The sequence below is a fragment of the Ciconia boyciana genome, chromosome 3, assembly GCF_034638445.1.
Source record: "Ciconia boyciana chromosome 3, ASM3463844v1, whole genome shotgun sequence".
Classification (NCBI taxonomy): domain Eukaryota; kingdom Metazoa; phylum Chordata; class Aves; order Ciconiiformes; family Ciconiidae; genus Ciconia; species Ciconia boyciana.
In genome coordinates, this window is record NC_132936.1 from 33,624,319 (window position 1) to 33,649,953 (window position 25,635).

The 25,635-nt window shown below is 37.4% G+C and overlaps 1 protein-coding gene across 1 annotated transcript in view; it reads right to left on the reverse strand.

The window, feature by feature from the left end:
- The window catches only part of COL9A1 (collagen type IX alpha 1 chain), a 78,112-nt gene that overhangs the window by 25,321 nt on the left and 27,156 nt on the right, over window positions 1-25,635 (reverse strand). The window contains exons 13-28 of the mRNA XM_072857828.1: window positions 21,893-21,916; window positions 21,526-21,579; window positions 19,747-19,800; window positions 17,975-18,007; window positions 17,834-17,890; window positions 17,084-17,137; window positions 15,713-15,766; window positions 13,239-13,292; window positions 11,743-11,796; window positions 10,995-11,048; window positions 10,751-10,804; window positions 10,583-10,636; window positions 10,304-10,357; window positions 9,155-9,199; window positions 8,300-8,353; window positions 8,141-8,194 (exon numbers count right to left, since the gene is read on the reverse strand). Of these exons, the coding sequence (XP_072713929.1) occupies window positions 8,141-8,194; window positions 8,300-8,353; window positions 9,155-9,199; window positions 10,304-10,357; window positions 10,583-10,636; window positions 10,751-10,804; window positions 10,995-11,048; window positions 11,743-11,796; window positions 13,239-13,292; window positions 15,713-15,766; window positions 17,084-17,137; window positions 17,834-17,890; window positions 17,975-18,007; window positions 19,747-19,800; window positions 21,526-21,579; window positions 21,893-21,916 (807 nt within the window). The remainder of the gene's footprint in view (window positions 1-8,140; window positions 8,195-8,299; window positions 8,354-9,154; window positions 9,200-10,303; window positions 10,358-10,582; window positions 10,637-10,750; window positions 10,805-10,994; window positions 11,049-11,742; window positions 11,797-13,238; window positions 13,293-15,712; window positions 15,767-17,083; window positions 17,138-17,833; window positions 17,891-17,974; window positions 18,008-19,746; window positions 19,801-21,525; window positions 21,580-21,892; window positions 21,917-25,635) is intronic.

The window sequence follows — 25,635 nt, forward strand, 5'->3', positions numbered from 1 at the left end:
GCCTGACATTGAGTCAAATTTCCAAAGACTTTAAACAATTTTCGAACTAAAGTACCTTTCTCAAAAGGGTTTTGTCTCTTACAATTAAACTTTTCAGAACAGCTCAATATGTTTTATACATTTACTCTCACCTGTACAGATACATTCAAACACTGGCCCAACACAAGCCTAAGTCTCACTTGAAACACTTTTCTTACTTCCACTGTGTGAATACATAAGGGGCACTTGCTATAAAAGCATGATATAGCATTTAATACCATAAAATATCAATAATTGAAGTTGTTAGATATGTAAGTAGATAACCTGTTATCTATAACTTAGAAAATTTTGAAACTTAGAAAAGCAGATCTAAGCATTCTAGTACTGTATACAACAGATAATTGTAAATATAGATATTTTCTTCATAATAAGAAAAATATTGTGAAATATTGTGACATACTGAAAACTAAACGGAGATGGCAGACATGGCCTTTTACACCAGGTCATAAACGCAATAACAACTTCTCACACAAGCTTAGGAAAACTAACTCTACAATTCAAAAAAATAATTAGGTATCCTGGAGAGATCAGAGAACCAAACATAAACAGACTTTTCCATTCATTTCCTTCAAAATATCCTACGGTGTTAAAATCACTATCCTTTTAAAGCACGTTGTATAATCTTCTAGAAGCTTTTTTATGTTAAAAAAAAAAGAAAAAAAGTCCCCCAAATCACCTTCATTTTACAATCCAGAAGATGCATTAACCTTTTTGAAAATCTGTTATTTAATCACATAATTCTGTACTACATCTCTGACCTGGAGTACTACTACATTTCTGATGCAGGACAGAGAAGGATTAAAATTATGATCAGTATTAGAAACTCGTCTCCTCGTATATGTCATAACATTCATGTCTGATTGCTATACAGCTATAAAACAAAAGCGATGTCACCTTCCATAGAGTTAAAATCATATAATAAACCTCTTAAACACATCAAAGGTTCCACTGGTCATACAGAATGCAAGGAAAATCTTCCATTTTATTTTAAATGCAAAAAATTATTTTGTCAAATATACACTACAGGCACTTTTTTCAAACACCAATGCTTTTCTAAGGTGGTAAAAAAGAAGGTTAGTATACAGAAGATTAGAATACAAAAGGATAGTATGTCCCATAAACATTGACATTATGTCTGTAAGGACAGATTACTTCAAACTAAGGGCCACCACTGCAAGATCTGCAGGAGCTGTGTTTTAGCAAGCAAGAGGGGAACTGTAATCCAAAGAACAATCAGGAATCCCATTGGCCCAAGGCATAACTTAAAAGACTGTAAAGCTTCCTCCAAGTTATACCTGACTGAAATGGCCCTGGGATAGGATTTACATTGAGCTAGTTACTCTTGGTTCCCTTCATAGCGGATGAAGAAAAAAAGGCATCTTGAAATGTCTTCATGTAAACATTTAAAACATATCACAAGTCATGTCCTAGAAGCATCTACGTTTTCCCCACAGCCTATCAGAGGGGTTTTGTAATAACTGGTTCAGGTGTTGACATCTGTACTTGGTCAGATGAAACCTTCCTCTGCGCTCTAAGTTATTCATAGGCAATAATCAGAACAGAAGGCAGTTTGGCCATGTCCTCAGCCTACCTGTCTTACACGGCAGCCTTATACATAACACAGTCCATAGTTGCAGGCCACTCACAAATCAGCGGGCATGCTGCACTGGTTTTAACAAAAAAAAAGGGCCAGAATCTGCATGTTTTATGCGCTTTTGACACACTTCAAAATTCCTACTTTTCCTAGAGGTGGAACACTTGAAAAGGGGAAGTAGCTACTCTAAATTAGAGTGAGCTGGGACAGACTGGCTTGCACCCATGCTGGTAAACCTTCCTGGCCTGCAATGAAGGGAGGCAGCATGCAGACTATCACTGCAAATGGCCCCTGAAGTACTCCAAAGCTTGGCCATTGCCTAGAGATTGTTTCAGTCAATAATGTTAGACCGTGTGGACCAAAAGCATGTCCAGGATTGCTCCTGTACTTTAACAGTATAGATAATTGATTCTGTTAAGTATACTATTGCTTAGCATGTGAGTACTTCTGAGGTTAGGGTTATTCTCCCAAAGGACGGCAAGGCACTTGTGAAATGGTAGTACAGCACCGCAATACCGAACAATACCAGGATGCAGCCCTTCCACAGCTGATGTGCTAGACTGTGGTTACAACAAAATCTACCTTCCCTTTGTTCCAAGGCAGGATTGCTGGACCACTCAATACATTTAAATGAAGATGTAATGTCTCTCTCGTAGTTCTGTTAGATCTATATTTAGCCTTTGAATGTAACACACGTAAGGGGACATTACAGGATTTACAGTCGACCTTCCTTTAGGTTGTCTGGGATAGTTTTCATCCTCACTGAAATTTTGAAGACTTGATTCTTTTGTAGAATTCCCACAAGCAGTTACAGAATGCATTCTCATGCTAAAACAGTTTCTTTCACTGGTTTATTGATTTCCTGTTGATCAATTGAGTGGAACAATAATAAGAATGAGAATATTCCCCAGGTAATTTGCATCTCACTTAGCTGCCCAGATAATCAAAACACTAATTAGAATCTCTTGACAGGTAATTCACAGTGTATACTGTAATAAACTCTCATCTACTTAAGAATTTTCTTTTTATAATAAATGTCATACCGATTTTAGTATATTCAATAGCAGTGCCATAGAGAATTAAATCTGTGCAGAATAAAAAAGAATAAACAAAGTAAATTTTGGAATGAACTTTTTTAAACTTAGTATTCCGAAGTCTTTTACAAAATGTAACCCATTTATCAATTATATGCTTGCAAGACTTTAACTTATCAAAATTTTTTTTCATCCAAAATGTCAGAGGAATTACTAATTTCAGTTCAAGGATTTATCCATGGAAGCATCAACAGGACTATTCCTTTGACCTTCAGTACAGTACTAAAAGCATCCAAAAATATAAACTATTATTTGCTAGAAGAATAAATATACAGCAAACTTTCTCTGAGATTTTAAATGCACCTTTGCACCCTTCTCCAAGTAATAATTAAATTGTACTGCTCAGGATAATGGTAAGAGATAGGTGTAGCATGAAATGTACCTTCCTCTTAATTGTGTCATGCTTTGGGCGCAAGCAGCAGCCCAATAGCTGCCATTCTCTTCAAGGGTGATACTGTGGCCAAGTATAAAGGAGAGAGACCTTTCATACTGGCTGCATCTATAGTGTTAACTGAAGTCTAGGACAGCTTTAGGACACTAACTCCATAATAAGTGCGTTTTTTTAGCCAGGTTACTGTCTACACTGCTTAGGAGAAGCCAACATGGGGATATCTGCTGACATTCAGAGGTCTAGCATACCCAAAAGTCAAAGGAAGCTGTTGTTGGAGGTGGAGGGGTAAAGAGTGAGGTAGCAGACAGGAATCTGATCATGCAGTTTGGAAAGACAGGGATGGATAGTATGAGAACTGGAGCAGCTTGGATAGTCAGGTTTGGCTGGGATATGTAGTCTGTGAGTGAGAGAGGAGAAAGTGCTACCCTGTACAAACCATGCTGCAGAACTGTGCAAGGTCAGAAAATTTAGTCACATCCATCTAGAGGCTTAGGTTTACTAGACAAAAGGTGTACCTGGCAGAACGGAAATCCACTTTGCTCTTTTGACTCTGCTACAGACTGTGCAATGCTAACCCCTTTAGCTGTATCTTAAATGTAAACTATGACTCACCACTTGTGGAACACCTCTGAAATTCTATGTATAAAACATGCACACTAATACCTAAACATATCACATAAACTGAGGCAAGGACATTTCCTCCTACCACACTACCAATACCACTACATCAACACCAACTATGGAAAATGACCCATTATTTCAGTTGGAGTCATGTAAAAAGAATGTGATAGAAAAACTAGATTTTAGTTATAATTGTTAGGGTAACCAAAGATACGTTCCAGTGTAGGTAAGACAAAACTATCTTTAAAGACTCAGAAAGTTATTTAGCTGAAAGTAATTTAAGATGCTGAAAACAGTATTCTCATCTAACTTCAGGTTGTCTGACATTTTAGTACCAAATCCAAGGTACTCTCCAGGCTCCCTCTTTATAATGAACAGAGAGACAAAGGCACCTCCAGAGAGCAAGTCAGCCCAACCAACGAGGGCCCCTCAGAAGTCTCTCAGAGGGGGCTATGGTATCAAATCTTAGGCAGCTAGATACTTAACCTCTGTTACTAATACTAGGAAAACAAGTATTGCATCCTAAACCCTTAACAACATATATATGCTGGCCTGCATATAAATCAAGTTTGCTCAATTTGCTAGGCAAGTATTGAACTTTAAGTTAAATGCTTACTTAAATGTTCCAAGCTCTCTTTTCACTGCAAACCCACAGGATGGGATACATGTTCTCCAAATGTTAGCAATTTAAAGGTTAAATAGCTGAAGAAAAACAAGGGATGAAAAAAACAGGGGCAGGGGTCACTATTTTCTGCAGACACAATATGAAAAATTAAATCTTACTAAATCTCAGCAAATATGAAAGAAAATGGTTAAGCAGCTTAGGGAGCATGGCTAAATTCCACTGATTAGGAATGACACTCTGATGTTTGAGAATTGCTTCCTTTGGGCCACCTGCCATGATGACTGGCTTAGAAAGGTTTAAATCACAAATGAGTTTGGTAATTACTTGGATTGGCTAGCATAACGTGAAGCAAACATAAGGTTAACCGACAAAACAATTAGAGTGGAATGGAGAGTATGTTTGATTTAGAAACAAAACACAAAATTTCCATGTTGCTCCAGCTGTTTTTCTGTTTTACTGAACAGATGAATAGCAAACTAAATAAACAAAAGTAAATTATTTTTTTTGTCCACTCAGGTGCCAACTAAAGTTTTCTAAGGAAAAGCAATGATAGACTAAAATGGTACTTTTGAAAGTAATTTTCTCCTAGGGAGATTTGTCAGCAGCAAGGTAAGAGTCTCCCAACACATGAGTTTGCCTATTTTTAATTAGAGCTAGTTATCTTGTTTTCAACCATTTAATATCTTCCCTGTGAAACTGTAAATGTTTACAGACTCGCAAAAGGACAAAATTTTAATCTGCTGCTTAGTAACAATACTGTTCCAACTACATTCCAACAGTTGTTTAATAATGAAAATAACATTGAAATAACATGGTTTATGCCAGAGGATGCTACAGGCTATTTGGTAAACAGTACAGAAGTATTAATTTGTCCCACAGAGCCACTGATGATTGCTTAAAGTTGTGATGCTTAAAGATGTTAAAGTTGTGAGAAAATTTCAAAATCTGAAAAAATACAAAAATATTCACAAGAAAAATTCTCTTTAGAGCAATTATAAAAGCTTTTTGCAACTTATTTTCAAAATTTCTAGTTTTACAAGTTTGACAATCATGGCATGTAGAATTATTTAACTGGCAGATATTTTTTTCCTGGAAATGTGGAGGCAGAGTCCTAAAAGCTGAGGCTCAAATATATCTACTACATGTGCATGATACAGAAGAGAAAACACTCTTTATTCTGCCCTGAAAATAAATACAAACTCAACTTGGACCAAAGCGCACTGAGGTTCAATAATCCAACCCTGTGTCCTTCCTGAACAAAAAATCCTGATCATTCCAGTTTTTTGTGTAGAAGTAATGTTTTTTCCAGTGTTCCCAAAAAGAAAACAGAAAGCCATTCCAGTCATGTGCTGCCTGTACTCTTGAGCAGAAGGAAGACAAACATAGTTATTATTCAAGGCTCTTTATAGCTTTAAAGGAACTACAGAATAGAAGTAGATTACTGTTTAATGTTCTACATGCAAACTTACTTTATTATCAATAATTTACTTCCTTTCTCCATTTTGTATTGACCAAAAGTTTTTTCTTTCTATGCTTTTGTTCTAATGTTCACTTGTTTTCCAAAATGAGTGCACTTTGTAAAGACAGAGAAAATAAAGGCAAGATATCCAGATGTCTTGCTGGTCTCTAGAGTGATAAACAGGAAAATCATTGTATTTAATCTGCATTAAGTATTTCTGTCCAACTACAGGGTTACTAATAATTAACCTTGCGTGTCAACTCCTGTTCTATGGACTGCTGATTTTGTAAATTCATGTTCACATTGAAAGGATTAAAAGCATAGTTTAGCAGATTACAATGCATTATCAGTGTGGGCAATTACTTTGGTCTGATTCAATTATAATTCTTATTCCTGTTACAGCTATACAAAATATCAGCTCAAGAAGAGCAGGGCTGAAAACTTCTTCTAGTGCACCCAACACTTTTAAACACAAACAACAAAAATAAATGTTTGCAAGCTGGGTATATGGGAAGCTGAAGATACCTGTATTCCATCCTAGTAAGTATACGCTCATATAATCCCCTTTTCTATATCATTCATAGGCAGCTGTGGACACAGCACTCATACAAAGATTCAGTCTAAAATAAATGTGATCTCATGAATTAATGCATCTAGTACATGAGAATGCAAACCACAGAAGAAAACAGAAGAAAATGAAATCTGTTACTTGGCTGACTGCTGCTGTATGTTTAAGAGTTAATTCAGGGAAGATATTCCTGACCCATGAAATACCTTTACAAATATATCCCTGTCAGTAACTCTCTAAGCCCTGTATGAGGATAACCCTACAACTGCATGAGTAAAACTCTTATGTCACTGTATGATAGCAGAAGCTCAGAAAATTCCAGGAAAGCATCCCTAGGGTATCAGTGGCAAGAGAGAAGCTTGCAAAAGCAATCAGTTACAGAGCCTGGAGCCTTGTCAATGTCGTCAGACTGAATTTTGGTGTATGAAAACTTTCTTCAAATCAGTGACCCTCTCATCCCTCACAGAACATCTCTCACATTAACAGCAAAGGGAAATTAGATCAGCCTTATGTAATTTATGTTCAGGCCAATCCAGGCCAGGTCCACTCTAGAGGGAATCGGAAACCTGTACCCAGCAGACACTCTAGTACCCCAAGCATGCCTCAGGAGCAGTTGTCCTTTGTCTTCAACACTGAGCCTTTGCAAATGCCATCCATTCACTTTCCTCAGCACATTTACTTCCTGCAGCGAGCTACCTGCCCAGCAACGCTTTCTCCAGTCTTCCGAATCTTTCTAGCGTTAAGGAAAATCTCCAGTGAAAGAAACTACAACATCAGTGTTCCCAAGTAAATGCTATACTTCATATCACTATAGCTACATTCATAATACCAACCAGAAACGGCCAAGGCACAAGCCCGAGCAGCATCCCACCATCATCCATGATAAATAGTTAGCATGCTTTTGTCTCAGGCAAACTGAGATAGATAATTTCCTAGATAATGCCCAAGAACAGTTTTGGGAGCACAGGCAAGAGACTGTTCCAAACATGCAACTTGACTGCACCCAGCCTGCTCTTAGACATGAGGGGGTGTTGAGGGGGTGTTAAGGGAGTTTAGCAATATGAAGACAACCACACCATGCCAGTTGACCAAGGGGGCTGAGGACAGTCTCTAGCCATTTTCTTTACTAGGTAGGACAGACAGCTACCTTTCCTTCATACCTTGCCTCACTGTTCACATTGCATGCATTAGAAATAGGTCCTAGCCAAAAAAATTAATGTTCTGAATACTTAGTCCAAAGTTCAAAACCTTGTAATATACAGCTAAGCCTTATAATATACAGCACAAGCTTCTTTAAGAGGCTGAGGCTGAAACAGTTAAAGAAAAGAGTAAGTGATCTACTGACAGCTAGTGAATTTAAGCTTTTCAATGCCAGTGAGGGGAGTTGACTGTTGCAGTGGAAGAACAGGAGTTTGGTTACAGCTTTTTGTAACAAACCACCCTCATTTCCTCTGTTTGGGCTTTTACTCAGCATATTTAAAAACAAAGACCTGAAGAATATAAACAATGGTTTAAATTTTAATTTACCACCAAAGCCAGAAACAGTCATAGGACACATGCTTCTGGATTCCTCTGTGTGATGATGCACATCCACCTGGTACAGCAGGGGGTTAAAGAACACCTAGTATTTACCTTAAAAATTAGCACTTGTGCTGAATAATATTTTTACCTTATGGTTAGCTTCAGCAACCATAAGTTGATACACTGCAATATTACATACGCTCAGTTAGAAATTTATTCGATACTTACTGGTGGTCCCCGGGGTCCTGTTGGACCTGCTTCTCCCTCTGGCCCCTGTTCACCCTGTTTTGGGGATAGGAAGAATGCAACAATTTTGAAAAGAGATTTTTTGCACAATGCAAAACTTTTCATTTTTCTAGATCTTTTGAATAAGATTAATGATCTTACCGGTTTACCAGAATTTCCCATCAAACCTGGCACTCCAGGGGGACCTCTATTACCCTGTTGGACAAAAGATGAAAAATATTAGCCAAGCCAATGGCTTACTATTCCATTTTAAAATTTAAAAAAAAGGAAATCAATAAGGTCTAAAAGAATCAGCCTGTATTAATTTTTTAATTTCCACCTTTATTTTGGCTTTCATTTAACTTTCACCTAATTTCTTCTATCTAATTTTCCAAGTCAGATTTCAGTTCTCTTGTTCTTCACGTACTGACAAATCCCAAATAGACTTGCTGCTCTCAAATCACAGAAGGATAATATCATTCCATGTAATTTCAGAAGAAATTCACATCTCAATCTAGTTTTCTTTTTCAATTACTTAAAACTAAACTCAAACATTATTGTCTTAAACATTCCATAGTCTCGATCATACAATACTTTTTTAAACTTAATTGGAATCGATGCTGCAATTTGGTGATATGTAAATAGAGATTACAATCTCTGTGATTCAATCAACTTAGGGCAGCTATAAATATTATTCTTATTACAAGATCCCTCATTTCAAACTGTAGTGAGGTACCCATGTCACATGCCTCCTCTAGCAATGACTTCCACAAATTTAAAAGAAAATGGCCTTTTTTAGGTATTATTTAATGCCTGGAATCATGAAAGCCACATCATGTAGCAAAAGAATCACGAAAAGGCACAGGACCAGAGCTGATAAAAGAATATATTTAATTCTTTCAGCCAAAGGCTTGTCTCTTACCACAATGGAAAGTTAATATAATTTCACTGAATACTTTAGAACTTGATAAGCATAAATACAGTATTATAAGAAAGTCAGTGCTCAAGACAATTTACCTTTGGGCCAGGAACGCCTTTCACACCTGGAGAGCCTGGTAAACCCTAAAAGAAATAACATTTACAGTGTTTATTTGTTGTTAAGGGATTGTAAATGGTGTTAAAAAAACAACTTTCTCATGTTGAAGTATTTCTAGTCCTTTTATTTGATACTGAAGCACTTTTATCCAATAACGGACCAAGCCTGAATTCTTTCTATTTACAAAGTAACAGATAAGGAGTATTATTCCTACTTCAGAAATTGGCAAAAGGAGCATGGAAAAGTGAGGAGTTGTGGCTTTTTCTGGCTTAGACTAGAAATAGATTCTCAGTCCCAGTATTCTGAGACTGGAGGTAGAGAGTTTAACAGATACTTTTTGTATACATTCCATCCCCTCCTCACTTCTGTGCAACAGCTCATAGCAAGTATGCTTTTACCAAATTTTCCTCCAAGCTTAAGAGCTCACTTCATATTACAAATTTACTTCCAGTTCTAATACAGCTCCTTCCCTATATCCTCACAGTAGTTACTCCTATAGCATAGTGTTTCAAAGAAGTTTCTATTTAGCTTTTGACAATTGGCACAGTTTTCAAACTGATTGAGTTAACGTGTGAGGATTACGTTCTGAAAGAGTCCATAAAGCACTACTGATCCCCTATAACTTCACCAGAGGGGATACATTAGAAAACTGCCCCCCACAGAAAGAAGTATGAGCGTGATGCATTCCAGATGTTCTGAGCCAGCAGAATATCAAAAGGCGATGATTGTTCATCTAAGGTATGTTAGACTAGCAGGTCAGCTCTTCCAGCTCACCCTGGGAATAGGTTTGGCCCCGGTCAATACAATGAGACCAGCTCTAGTTGTGGGGTCACACCATAATATCCACAGGGTCTCAGATAGGAGAAACCCTAAAAGAATTGCATACTGGCCACAAACATTTTGTAAGACTGCATTCCTCACTACAGTACCATGAGGAGATTTAGACTTTTGTACAAAAGTTTTGGATACACATAGCAGAATTTCCCCTTGCATTACACATACTCTTCCTGGGCCTTTTGCTTAGGTTTTCACTTAAATTACTCCAGCATCAGCATGAAACTAACCTATATATGGCCTTTCTGTGGTTTGAACTGAGCTTAACTTTCAAAGGTAAAATACCAGATACTTACTGGCAGTCCCTGAAGCCCTGCATCACCTGGAGCTCCAGGTTTTCCTGGTTCACCCTAAAAAACATTTTAAGTTGTAATTGATGCAAATCAAACAAAAGGCAAAATTTTATTTCTGGAACACAGAGCTGGAGTACTTTTAGATCTGTAGGATGGGAAAGTTCATTCAATTACCCTAATAATGTGCACAAAGCCACAGGCAGCAGCACAATAAGAAGCCACAAATGAGTGAACAAACCTAGGGCACTACCAAAGCTCAGATATATGCCAACTGTGCCTTACTTTTGCTCCAGGCATTCCAGGGATCCCTTCCCGGCCATCAACTCCTGGTAAGCCCTTGAAAGAAAAAAAAAGATAAAAAAAAAAGTATTGTTGGAGAGATTATGGCCAAGCACTCTGATATACAAATTAGCATAACATGAAGCAAATGAAGAAATGAAATATACGTACAGACTCTCCCTTAGGCCCAGGGAGACCATTTATTCCTCTTGTACCTTGAGGGCCCTAATAATAATAATAATAATAATTTTTAAAAAACAAAAATAAACACATTGAAATGACAGATGCAAAGAATGTCAACATATACTCATTCAGCTATGCATTATTTTGAGAGTACCAATTATGCTGTATGTTTATATGCTATAACTAACCAATGTTTGCAAGTCAACACGAGCTGAAATTTTTCTGTGCTCACCCTTTCTCCCTTCGGACCTGCCTCTCCCAGTGGACCTCTCTGTCCTTGATCCCCCTACAAGAAAAAAAAAAAGATTATTTTAGCAATAAAACCAGAATAAACTTACTTGTGTTATTAGCTAAAACCTCTAGTAAATCAACAGTACAATTCACACGTGGTTAAAGCAGACATCTTAAACTCATACTATATTTAAAAATGCAGTTTCTTAAAACTGCAGCTGACAGCTACATTTTCAAAAACACAGCTCAAGCCATCCTGTAGGAATCCAGGAGTGTTTAAGCAAAGGATGTCGCACTCATTTCTTCAACCCATACAGTTACTGGCTATTCCAAGCATAAACGCCAGCTGGGGGTGCAGGGAGCGGGGAAGAATTAAAAAAAAAAAAAAAAAAAAAATAAAGGCACAAATTCCCCTGTACAGATTTTGTTCTAATAAATGAATATTATGAATATTTTCCAGTTTAAAACCTGAAAAATTCCAAGCCACCCTAATGCACGGCAGCACTCAGAATGAAGAGGTAACAACAACATACTAAGAGGCTAAAATGTGTTCATCTACCCCATAATTCCTTGGGGACAGTAACAGATTCTGGACTTGACATCACTGTCATATCATTTATTCATCTGTGGGCAATCAATGGAATTGGATTAATCAGAGGCTTTTCTGATTCACAGCCACAAAGTTTCAGGACTTAGTATCTAACTGGGTAGACCCTGGGAAGTATTTGGCTAACACACACTCTACTTACAGGTGCACCAGGAAGACCTTGGGGACCAGGCTCACCATCAAGTCCACGAGCTCCCTACAAAACAAGTAGATAACACAAGACACTAAAATGACGTGGTGAAACACTAACAACTTATGCTCCCTCCTGATCTGCTGGGAGCTGCAGCTCCTCTACAGCTGAGGTTTTTTTATAGCTCTAACTTTAAAAAAAAAAAAAAAAAGAAAACCACCCAAGAATTTTGGCAAGAATTTTGGCAAACTTTTTTTTTTAAACTGTCTTGTGTTTTTGTGGAGTTATGAAAGCCAATATTTTTAAACTATGGAAAAATGTCATTCAAAAAATGACATTCATTTCATTCTCCAAAAAATCATACCAGACAGTGAGGAGGTAGACCTTTTTATGTTACTTCAGAAAATGTCTGTGTCGTCCTTAATAATACTACAGCCTTCACTTCATAATAGAATAGCACCAAAATGTGAATAGAAATCATCGAGTGCAGCACAGCTATTTTTATCACATATGTTTCAAGGAAACAATGCAACTGCTACCCTGAAAGTAATTTTAAATGGAGAGAAAAAAAAATGTTTTCAAAAAGATTTACAGAGAATAAGGAACTCCTTTGTCAAACAGAGGTAGTAAGTATTACAAATAGACAAAACAGCACAAAAAAGTAGACAAATTACTATGAAGAATTAGAAGATATAAAGAAGGCCAGAAAAGCAAAGTAAGATAGTAATAACTTTGCAAATGTGTACGAGAGGTTAGGAAGGATCACTCATGAGAAGATTAATAATCAGGACAAATTTGATGTTTTTTCTGAACATAGATGATCACAGTATAAGGTTTCCGTGATTTCATTTCTAGAGGAGGAGACAATGGCATGATTGCTACATTATATTCCTTCCAGAAATGTTTACCATATAGATTTAGCAAGCTCTTAAGAATAGAAATGCAACAGTCCGTTTTGAAATAACAGTTAGAAACACTTTGATGAACAGCAGGAAAATTACCCAGCAAAGTCAGAGCCCATATAAACAGAAATCGCACTAGAAGCAATTTAAGACACAAAAGATGCAAGAGAGAGAAAGAATGGAGAAAGAACAAATTCTCAGTAAAAAAAACTCTGACAAGAACTGCGACAGTGGAAGCAAAAGGCTTCAGGAAGACGCAAATCACAGGAGGGACTACTTAATAAATTTTAGCTTTAAATAAAACATGCTATAGTTTAGAGCTGCTATAACTTGCTCTCTTGCTAACTCCATACTTGCACACTTGCCAAACTACTATAAATCCAAGGATCAGAGGGAAAGGTGTGAAGAGTACATGCAGTTCATTAATCAGAAGGACCAAGCTGCCTTTCTTCCTAGCCAGAAGTACAGCAGCTATGGAAATACAGCTGGTGGGAGAGAGAAAATGCAGGGGGAAAAAGGAGACATTTAAATAAGCTTTAAAAAACATTCAGGGGTGTACATTTTTTTTATCCAGGCCATTTTATGGAATGCAAGGTTAATACTCACTTTGGTACCTTTAGGTCCCATTATACCAGTTATACCTCTGATACCTAGGATGCCCTAAAAATGAAAAGTATATTCAAATTAAGCTTAAATCTTTTCACAAGAACTGTCCTAGTTTTCAGACAGAAGACTCCAGAGTTCTACATGCCTTCTTTATGCTTATTTTACTACTTTCTTAGTATAAAAGGAAAAATCCAGCTACTTCTGCATTCAAATATTTAATTTATATGGTAATTTGATATCTTACTAATTTAAAGGCCTTTTAAAAGAATAACAAAACTATCAGATTGAATACTACAACCACAAATATGCCTTAAGGACTGAAAAAAACTACTGATTTCTCTTCTTGATTACCACAGAGTTGAAGCATTCTCCCTGTGCAGCCTGTGTGAGAGGAACACATGAAGGCCAGATTTGCAAAAGTGCTAAGTTGTCTTAAGTGAGGTATAGGACAGATGCATGAGAAAGGCTCTATCAGACTTTACAGAACTCTAGAGGTAGACAAAATTGGGCAAGGTTTTTGAGAATACAAGTGCTAAGTTTATATGCCCACCACACTTGAGAGGCTGGACTGAGTAGACATCCTAGTGCAGCAGGATGCATCATAACTATCATCACTTCCTTCCAAAATACAGTCTCATGGGAAATTCGGCTTCAATTTTTTTCTCTTCCTGAGAGATTGAAACTACATGGCATGTAGCCTCTCTGCAGACAGACCAACCCCTCAGCCATAACATGTTTGTCCTGCAAGAAGAATGCACTACAACTGTGTTAATGAAACAGCTACAGGCACTTCAATGCAGCATAGGCAAACCTACTCCTTGACCCGACTTTTGATGGGCAGCCCTTTTACTAGCTCCTAATGAAGCTAGATGGAATCTTGCACAGAACATCTAAAGCTTTGTCAGCCCAAAATGTGAGAAAAAGCATGATAATGCAACAGTGACTACAGCAGCCCAACAAAGGAGAGACCCACAGTCTGATCCTTGTTCGAAGATCAAAGGTGAAAGTAGGCACACTGTGGTACCCATTACTTTTTTTCAAAAGCAACACCTCTCCCAGAGGTGGCTATCTTATGCAAGTCTTCTTGTCAATGCATTACATAAAAGTGTTAGATTTCAGGTGCTGCTGTGGAGACTGGATTCCTAATCCCTTCTATGGATCTGAGCCTTATATTCGTTTATGTAAGAAACAGAAGAAAATACAACAGAGTCTACAGCCTCTCCATCTGTCCCTCTAAAGCATTGTCTATCCTCTTTTCCATAGGTTGTCTATCTGACATTACTTTCTGCATATTATGAATCCTACATTTTAATAAGAAACAATTATTTTAAAGCTTGTTTGTAAGGTCATCAACTGGTGAAACAGTGAAGTGAAATGAGTAATGCATTTAAAAAAAAAAAGGAAAGGAAAGTCAATGTCAATCTCTAATTGGTTTTTAATTCTACTGTGTTATTTCACAGTGATATAAGAACTTTATCAAACTGAGTTTGGCCCTTCAGACAGCAGAAGCTGCATCTTACACAAGTACTTTCTCTGCACCAGGGCCTCAGGGATACTTTTTTCAGCATCAAACGTAAGAAGGATTACACCCTTTCCTTTACTTAGTCTCTATTCTTTCTCTAATCCTAATCTGGAGATTTATGTTGTCTTATGTTTATAGAGAATTCCATAATTTAGGATTTAGATGTCATGTGCATCAAGGTAAGCTCCTGTATAGTATCATATCTGGACACCAATGGCATTAAAGAAATAGTTTCACCCCTAGGAAAACAGCATAACACCCCATTAGAAAATAAACGAAATTAAATGTGTTATGCCTAAGGTCTATGCCTATTTCTCTTACTCAGAATGACCCCTTTATTCTGTTTCCTATTGCCTGTTCAGCTGTGGTAACTATAAGAGCAGCTCCTCACAAGCAAACAGGCTGAGGAGGTATGTGCCAGAACAAAGAAGTCAGATGAAGCAGGACAAGAAAATAATTCCAAAATCATAGGTGTCATTGAAGGCTGCTTCCTGGCATGCAAAAAGGCAAAAAACTGAAGAAAAAAAAAAGTCTGTTCTTCAGTGGCTGCTACTTCATCCTCAAGTCTTAGCTAAGCCTCAATTTCACAGTTAAACATGTTTTAAACATAAACACTAGCTTTGCAAGGCTGAAGTCAGAGTCATCAAAATTATGGAAAGGAAGGCCAGGAAAAAGACCTAATTGCACAGTCTAAACACAACACAAAATTTAAGACATGAAATACTTTTTTAAAATAAGCCTTTCCAAATAAATATTTAGAGCTTTGTGCCATGGAATAATGTAGCTTTTTGGAAGGACTTAAATAATTCTACCTTCACTCATAGACAATATGGCAGAATAAAGAGAAAGGTGTGTGGTGTTTTTATAATATCTGTTTTCTTACAATAATAAGAAAAAAAGATATGACATAATAAAGCAAATGGATAACACTATTTAAGAGGAAATACTTTACTGGAGGGCCTTGAGCTCCCACTTCACCACTGGGTCCTTGGTCCCCTTCTTCACCCTGGGAAAGCAAAAGGAATATATCTACAGCTAATCCATACCATGCATATTACTCCCTCATCGTAGGAGTAACATCTACTACTTACTGTTTTCTGTCACCATGTCCTGCTTGAAGGAAATCCAAATGAAGTCACAGTACTTCCTCAGAACATAGACAGATACTCGTTTAGGTTCACATTCCATTCAACTATTAGTCAAAAGGGTAATTTCAAAGTAACCCCAGTATAAAGAAGAGTAATGATACTTTACTCCTAAGCTGTCATTCCTTTTTTCTTGACATTAATCTCTTTAGGTTTTCGCGTTCTTTTAGATTAAAACTGTAATGAAAGTATACTCATATATGTGAATGGACTGGATATGCTAGTAGCTTTGCATCACAATATCATACTGCGCTTCAGAATTTTTTGAAAACTAAAATGGTAAAATGCCTTATCTGGTCAAACCCCAATTAGATTAGATTATAACCTCTCTCATACAGTGACAGTGTGCACTAGCGGAACAACAGTATTTACTCCCAGTTTAATTTGCATAAAGGGATTCTGGAGCATAAGACAACAGGAAAAAAATAGGGAGCTGTTTCTAGTAAGTTAATATGCTTTTCAATATGCTTAGGAATAGAGAGCAGGGTGTGGTGGTTTGGTTTTTTTAAATAAAACAAAACATTTTTCTCTGATTCTTTTTCTCCTAGCATTGAAACATAGACTAAGGCAGAGCAAAACTTCTCAACTTTTCTTACAAATATTTCAATATTAAACAAGGTTAATTCAAATGAAACACCTTAAAAGAGTTCACATTTCAGTCTTCAAGCTGAACTGGACTTGGCCTCTTTACTGTAGTTATAATCTTCCTTTGCCTATGAACTTATACTGTGCCCTTTCTCTCTCAAATACATTTTTCCCTCTCATTCTTCCTGTCCCTGTTACTACACAGCTGTGCCACAGAACAATTTACCTGGTAAATCCACAGAATATTTCTGCATTTAAACGTTTGGAAGTTTTCCAGTTAATAAATTTGACTTCAGTTTTTGCCATGAGTTCCATAATAATTAGATTGAATGATCAAAATAAAAAGCAGAGGAGTATGGCAGCACTGACTTCTGCATCATAATAAACACAGAGTACAGGTGAATAAAGAACAGATATGTGCCTTTGGTTATTCTGGCATATTAAGATATATAGTATCTCTTCAGGCATTCTGGTAAAACAGTTAATAGTTCTAACAAAACTAATACTGTGTTTGAAGACAAGGCTAAACTACTATTAGCTTGCTAACAGCAACAGCAGTTTTTCCTCTTTTTTTGGTTGTTTTTTTTTTTTACCTTATAACCTTGTTTTCCTGGTTCACCAGACTCTCCTTTTGAACCTTTCTGTCCCTAAAATAAACATAAAAACCAAAACAAATAATTAGAGATTATTAAGAGTTAAAATACGGAGTTTTGCAAAACAGAGAGAGACTACCTTGCTGTTCCCTCTGCAATTCAAATGCTTCCTCACCTATCCGTTAACACCATATACTAAGCACCATGTTCAAAAAGATCTGTTCCTGGATCTAGCAGGGTTGTTAGATTTCTAGACAGGTTAGTATTTCTTCTTAGGTTACCCATAACAACTTCCTCAGGCCAACAGTATTCCCAGAAACCAGCAAAGACTACATTAAAAAGAATCTTAGACAAAATGAGACTCAAAAAGTGTTCATTTCAATTTAGTATGTTACAGATCTGCCATGAAGAGAAAAAAAAAGGAAAAAAGACTACGGATTTGAAAGAATTTTTAGTTTCTGGAGTCATCAGACTAAATCTGCAAAGTAAATAAAGCAATCCTTCACATACTGTAATCCTTTCAGGACCACACATAAATTTTACCCTGAAGATTACAGCAGCAGTAAGAGATTTCAACAACAAGAGGTTATTTTGGCAGTAAGGAGCTGAAATAGCTATAAGCATCCATGCTGATGCAATGTTTTTTGAAATTAACAATGAACTGCTCTTCTGTCAAGCCAGCAATTACCCTCCCTAGTGCTCTGAGACAGTACTTCTGTAAGGAGTGCTTGAACAAACAGATTCTCTTACCTTCATTCCCATTAAGCCAGCATGTCCCGGGCGGCCAGGTGGACAAGCATTGGGACACTGGAAAAGCATCCACAGTTAGTACCACATAGGTTGAATAAGGTTGTCGGATTATTTTTAAAAATATGTGGACAAATATCTTACCAATGGATCACCATCTTGCAGGCCAATTGTTCCCTAAATTAAATGAAATTAATCAAAGTCAGTAAAAGAGAAATAACCAGACCTGACTCATTAGACAATATAGTCATTAGACAAAGCAGAAAATACTACTATCTAAAGCTGGAATCAGAAGTACAATCAACCAAATATCTCCAACATGAAAAGCACCTAAACTGTAGGATTTTATTGTAGGATTGCAGGTACCTGCAAAATCCTGTCCTCTAACTTAGATCAACTTTTCTGAAAAACAAAATATTTCTTTTGGTTTTTAAGCTACCTAAACCATATTTTCTATTAAATATAGAGCACATACACCCAAACCCCATGAATTTCCAACAGAACCCAAGAGAATTTCTGTAATAAGGATAACTTTTACTTTTCCAACTGACTACTATTCAGCAAAAGATTCAGATCTTTACAGAGAAAATAATCTTCCCACAATACAAGTATTGGTAGACGGGTGAGATGTCTGGCAGTTAGTGGAACTGCAATAAGCTAGAGACCAGTATACAACGAGATGGACTCAGTGGGGGGAAGGTCATTCCTCATATTAAATCAAATACTTGATGGAAGCTAACAGGAGGCTTATGAGGCACAACAGGGAGAAATATGATTTCACAGCAGCAGCTGGATTCTTTAAAGCCCAGTGGGAGGGAGCACACTGTTTCAGAGAGAAGCACAGGGGAGTTTAAGGAATGAGCTGGTCTCCTTTTATACAGAAGGATTTAAAAAAAGCTGAGGGTATGTTTGGGTCCATAATGGCATCAACTGGAGTGGGATTGTGGCACTTCACAAATATAAAAAGGACAAAACTGTCAAGGAATAGAAGCAGCATACACCATTATTGAGAATCCGTTTTTACTTGTTTCCTAAATACTCTTCTCCACTTTACCATTCACATTTTTTACAATGCCTCTGTCAATTCTCTGGCAACTTTAATGAAAACAAGAAACATGGCATAAATAAAGTATATGGATTTAGGGTCTGTCCAGCAGAGGAACAGTACAGCTTTTAAAAAGACATTAGTATGACACAAACACATTTCCCAGCAGTTTGCATTTCACATCACCCAGGCTCCAATGTGTCTGCCAGACACTCAGTTTTATCTCTCTGGGCAGGTAAATAGCCACAAGGCAAAGGCACAACACACATCCCTCCTCCCAAGAGGCTCAAAGATAACCATTCCCCTAGAGAGGCAAAGCACTGGTGTAAAGCTTTCTTATATCCCTTGCAAGTAGAAGGCCTGGTTGCAAGAAAGACATTCGAAATTAACCCACCTGGGAGCATATACTTCTGGCTCATGAGGCAAATATTGAATTCTTCTCCTCCTAACAGAGAAAAGTCTACCTCTGCTGAAGTACTACTAGTGAGGCCCAACAAAGACTACATTTACAGTAATACTAGAATGAACAGGGAAGTTTAAAACCTGTATAAGTTACAGTTTAAGACCATCTTCATAAATGGGAAGACGTCGTGACAGAAGATACACAATTTGCATTTCAAACTGTCTTTTATAACCATAAAGACTAGAAACTTGCTTTCTAAATGAAAGATCAAATGTTGATATGATTAAGTGAGTTGTATCTTAGGCTTTGAACACAAGGCTCTAGACATTATGAATTAATATAGCCTGCTGAAATCCTAAAGTCAGTATTCAACTGGGGGACTCAGCTGGGGGACTTGAGGAGAAGTTTTGTTCAAGCAGCAACAATAGTTAATTCAGACATTAGCACATATTAAAGGCAATCACTTACCCGAGGGCCTGGTGGCCCTGGTGGTCCTGGTGGCCCTCTTTTTCCTGGATCTCCCTAAAAAAGGGTAAAGTAATTTTGTTGATTCATAGTACTAATGACAACCAGCAGTTCCATATTCATACCACACAACAACAGTGAGACATGAAGTAGCTACAGAAGGACAGGCTAGGTAGCCAATTAAAACCTGAACCCACAACATGGCTCCCACAGTAGAATGGGAAAACCAATTTTTTAGTAGAATGGGAGCCATGTTGTGGAATAGGAGTCACAAAAAACAATTAATTTTCAGATGCTTTAGAAAGATGAAATATCTGACCACAGGATCATCTATGCACTCCTCTATCTCATAACTGCTAATTAAGTACTGAATTAAAAGAATCCTAGTAACTGGCAAAAATGCCCAAAGCACAGAGAGGAAAAAATCCCCTTTTTCAGAGCCCAAGATGAATTTACCAAGTTAGAATCTTCTCCTGTTTATGAAGTTTTGCTGTGCAGTGCTTTCAGAAGTAAAGACAACACAAAACCTCTGCAAATTATTTTTTCTGAATGCTTTTAATTAAAATAAATCTAATATTCTGACAGGGACCACCTTTTAACTTAATACTGTAATTTCAATAGTATGTTTGATGTATGTTACTAAATATTATGTTATTAAATCATAAATGAAATTAACAAGATGAATATAGAAAAATTATCTACTAATTCTCACAATGCATGAGTTACAGAGCCATAGGTTTAAACACACTAAAAAGGAATATTTCTTTTCCACACCATGTATAATTATATTGTGGGATTCATTATCACAATGTGTTGTGGAGGCCCATGACATAAATGGATTGAAAAAGGGACTGACTATATTAATGGAGGATAGGCTCATATATAGCTTTTGAAAAAGGCAGCACAAATGCAATTTCTGATTCAGGCAGTCTCTGAACTGCCAACTGCCAGAATGTGGGACAGTACGACAGAAAAATGTCATTTTACAAATAGGCTGTACACTTCCCTAGGTATCCATTATTGCCCTTGCTACAGACAAGACATTGAGCTAGATGGATCATCTTCTGAAACAAATTGGCAGGTTTTAACATTCTTTTTTATATTCATTTATATGACTGAGTGCAACACACAGGGAGAGGTATGCATTAAAAATAGGCTTCATTAAACAAAATTTTAATGCTATTTCAGATTTCAAGTGAAAAATTAACAACTGGTTTCAATTTGCATTTCAGTGGTAAAATATGGAGTCAAAATATGACAGTGTGCTGAAACTGAGTGCATAGTTTAGCAGTAAGGTCAGTAGATGGAGTCACACTTAAAATGAGACTAAGGAAATACTGAATGGCCATGTTCACTAGTATGCAAATGGAAAACAGAAATAGTATGTGGTCATGTACCATAATGTATATGTGAGAAGACAGGAGTAAAACTAAAGGTCTGCGTGTAATGTTAAGTTTTACATTTCCTGTATTTCTGGCAGGTTTGCTTTTTGATTTTAGCTTTCCTTGAATAAGAGAAGTGGAGTATGGGCCACTATATGAAACATTTAATTCTAATCTAATGGGTGGCCCTGACTTCGTGCTATTAATTGTTCCTTATTTCTGATGAGCTTCAAACACAATCTTTCCTCTACCAGTGATCACTGTAGAGGAAAAAAATACGTTTTCAAGTGCTGTTGTAACCCAAATAGTGTTTAGACGACACAATAATTATTCATTTTTTCTCAAGTACCTTCTAGCAATTGAATAAACATACATTTTTAGCAAACATGGTAGTACTTACAGGTGGACCAGCACGACCTACTTCCCCAGGAAGTCCTGCTGCACCAGCCGGACCCTATAACAACCAAGTTAAATAGTATTTTTAGATCATACAATACCTCTATAACAAGCATCCAAGGAGTGAGAACATGTAACTCTCTCAAACAATAAACTATGCCTTCAGACACTAGTATTTTTGTCCCATATACCATAGACCTAAGCAACCTCAATAGAAGCTGAAGAAAGCATACATAATAGACATAGAACATCAGGATTAAAACAGTTTCCTTTTTCACTGAATTACTTTTTATTACAGTATAACAGCTTTCTTGAATATTTAAAAAGATTCATTAAACAGTATATTTATGAATTGTAAAAATTATACTTACAGGTGGTCCAAGAAGCCCCTTGCCCTGTGAAATATGAAAAAAGGTCAGAAATGTGGGGAGGGTTCCACACCTAGTCAAGCTGTTTGCCACGAACAGAGTATTTGGGATAAAAGGTACAAAAACCCTGATGTTTGATTCTGCAAAACCATTTTGAAAACTCAACTAATGTTAAATATCAATTTTATTATTAGGTAATCAATATCAGGAGAAAAATTAAATTATTTATTAAGTTGCCTTGCAGTAGCATCTCTCTACACATATTTACAAACACACACACTTCCACAAAGGAATGAAGACATTAAAGCTTTTGGGCTTAGCTAATAATCAAGTACCATGATAAACACATCTATGCTATAATCATTTCCTTCTAACAGTGCATTTAAATTGATAATAAAAGAGTTTTGGTTTTTTTGCCAGTGCTTCCCCGAGGTCTAAATCCATTAAACTAGTGATTTTTGGTAATCAGAAAGAACACCAAACTCCTGTTTACATTTTCCGTCAGTTTTGCTCTGAATCATTTTAATGAGAAGCGTCCAAGACACAAATGTGTTTCTGCCTATTTGGACAATACACTCCCTCTAAGAAAACAGATCCCTCAGTCTTGCGTTACTAAAGCAAATGGGTAATTTTATGGAGAACAGTGTGTCCTGGTTTCAGCTGAGATTGAGTTAATTTTCTTTAGAGTGGCTGGTATGGGGCTATGTTTTGGATTTGTGCTGAAAACAGTGTTGATAATACAGAGATGTTTTAGTTGTTGCTGCACTAGCCAAGGACTTTTCAGCTTCCCATGCTCTGCCAGGTGCAGAAGAAGCTGGGAGGGGACACAGCCAGGACAGTTGATCCAAACTGACCAAAGGGCTATTCCATACCACATGACATCATGCTCAGTATATAAAGCTGGGGAAGAAGAAGGAAGGGGGGACATTAGGAGTGATGGCGTTTGTCTTCCCAAGTAACCATTACGTGTGATGGAGCCCTGCTTTCCTGGAGATGGCTGAACACCTGCCTGCCCATGGGAAGGAGTGAATTAATTCCTTGCTTTGCTTTGCTTTGCTTGCGTGGCTTTTGCTTTCCCTATTAAACTGTCTTTATCTCAACCCTCGAGTTTTCTTACTTTTGCTCTTCCGATTCTCTCCCCCATCCCACCAGGGGGGAGTGAGCGAGCGGCTGCGTGGTGCTTAGTTGCCGGCTGGGGCTAAACCACGACACAGTGTCAATGATGTGTATGAAACAGTGGCATATAAAATCACAAACATAAATATTCAGGAGATTTGATCTAATAAAGCTCCTGGGCTGAGTGGAGTTCAAAAGCCACAGAATGTCATACCAGGACTGTATCTGCAAGGTTGTCGTTAGAAAACTTGGTATAACACAGGGAAAATGTCAAGCATTTATCAGAGTCATTCCATTTTAACCATTTAATACACAGCAGAAAGTAAACTTCATCATCTTGCATAACCTACATAATTCCTTTGCTATTACTTAACACTCCCTTGCTGCAATTCATTACATTATACATGTCTATATTTGACTATACAAATCAAACTTTCACTGCATCACATATCTGATATTGTAATATCATCTGCCTCTGAAAGAAGGAAACCAACTACTTGCAGGTTCCCATTGGAGTACCCCTTGCTAATGCACCCCTAATGGTGGCAGGGAAAGTCAGTGATACCAAAGAAGCTACTGTGTCCAGCCCACACACAGGCCCAGGAGAAGCCAGTCCCCCCCCTCTGCCCAATCCATTGCATCTCCTGACCCTCCTAATTAGGACTCCCAGAAGCAGGGGCTGTCCCCCAGCAATTCATGCCTCCCCCTCACCCAGCTACTCCACCCTTCTGGCCATAAACTCCCTGCAAGCAAACCAAGGTGGAGAGTTGAGAGCTCCAGGGCAATCAGTCAGTAAGGACCTACACAGAGCAGTTAATGATTCCAACCAGCTGTCCATGTTCCTGCCTCTGCCCTAAAGGAGAAGCCTCTCCACACAGCCTGGCACTGTGGCCTTACATCCCCAGATGCCTGCCACCTGTTTTGGAGGTGCTTATCTGACCCATAGAGTAAATGGAGTGCATGGGCATCAGCAGTAACCCACAGTCTGTAATCACCTGGTTCAGAGGCACTCACCCTGTAGATCTGGTAAGTACCTCCATATCCTCAATGTGGACCTGCTGCCATCCACCACGAAGAGTCACATACCAGTATTTGTATGTGTACCCTGTGCCAGAAGCTGTGCTTTAGTAGACCGTAAAATATTTTCAATTTCTTTGTCACTAAATACACACAATCCTACCTATATGTCAGATCTGTAAAAAACTAGCAATATATCAGCTAATAGAAAAGTTAGAGGCAACTTAACAGCGAGAATGGACTGAAAGGTGCAATACATGCACTGAATGTAGCAGCCCCAGGTTCATTTACCAGGGCCAGATCAGAGACATCAGCATATTTGGTGGTAAATTACTTCAATTAATCAGAAGTATTCTACTAATTTTGTAAATCTGTCATTTGAGAGACAAAAGAGATGAGACAAATAGAATAAATTAAAACTAAATGATAAAGCTGGAAAAAATAGAGGAAAGGGAAAGTAAAAGAAGATAACTGAAGATTGCCAGGATACATTCTGGGGAAGAAAGGGTGACAGAAGCAGAAAAGCAAATGCTGTATATAAAACTTCAGATACTTAATATTCTTTCTTTCAGTTACCCAGAAGTCCTAACTTGGCCAATAAATTCCGCTGGATGAGCTTGAAAAACAGTGATAATTTAAAACTAATTGATGTTGTAGCCAAGACTTCCGACTTTCTGTTTGCTCTGAGCATTTTAACAACTTAAGCAAGGGGTTTTTGTGAGAAATGAAGTCTTTGGATAACCACCCAGAGACTACGCCACTTGCAAAAGACCACTGACTGAATTCAAAGCAGTGCATAATTACATCTAAATACTCAACTAATCATGTAACTAGTATGCAGACTCGTAAGTGTGCTCACTATGTTTCTAGTAAACGAGGTCTCATGGATCAAACCAAAGACCTGCAAAGGTTAAACAGCCCCATTACTTCACGCTTGTAGTAAGAGATTCTCAAAAAGTCTCTGAATCTGAGAATAAGAACCATCACACTCCAGCACTACCACTCCTACCCTTTTTTTTTTTTTAATTCCTTTTCACTACTCTAAGTTTAATCTCACTAAAGGTGAGATGACTGGTGGTGGCCATTTTGAGAAACTTCCACTAAGTGCTCTATTTCTTCAGCAGCTTAAAGCCATTCATTGAAAGCAAAGCCTTTTGATGGAATAAACGGTATAAATGGAATTTCCCCAAGAGATTTATTTTGAGCATTCATCTTTCCATATCGATTCAGTATATACAGGTTAACAACCATGGAGCTACAAAATCAAACACTAGGCTTCTTCCTAAAATGTGAGATCTAAGGATTAACCTTAACCTTAATAATTACAAGGGTAATGACACGAGGTGACTAAGTATGTCCAACTTTTCTTTACCTTTAAATAACTAAGAATTCTCATTTCCTCATTATAAATATTCCTGCAGATTCATCTTTAAATACAAGGTCCAGTTGCTTATTAAGCAGAGGCAGAACAACTCCAAAGGCAATCCCTACTGAGGTTCACTGAAGCATTATCACCTTAAGACTGAAAGTCTCAGGGCAAACAAAAAATCGCTAAACTTTGAACAATGGTCCAAAATCTCTTCAGATTTATTGCTTTTACAGTCTCAAAACAC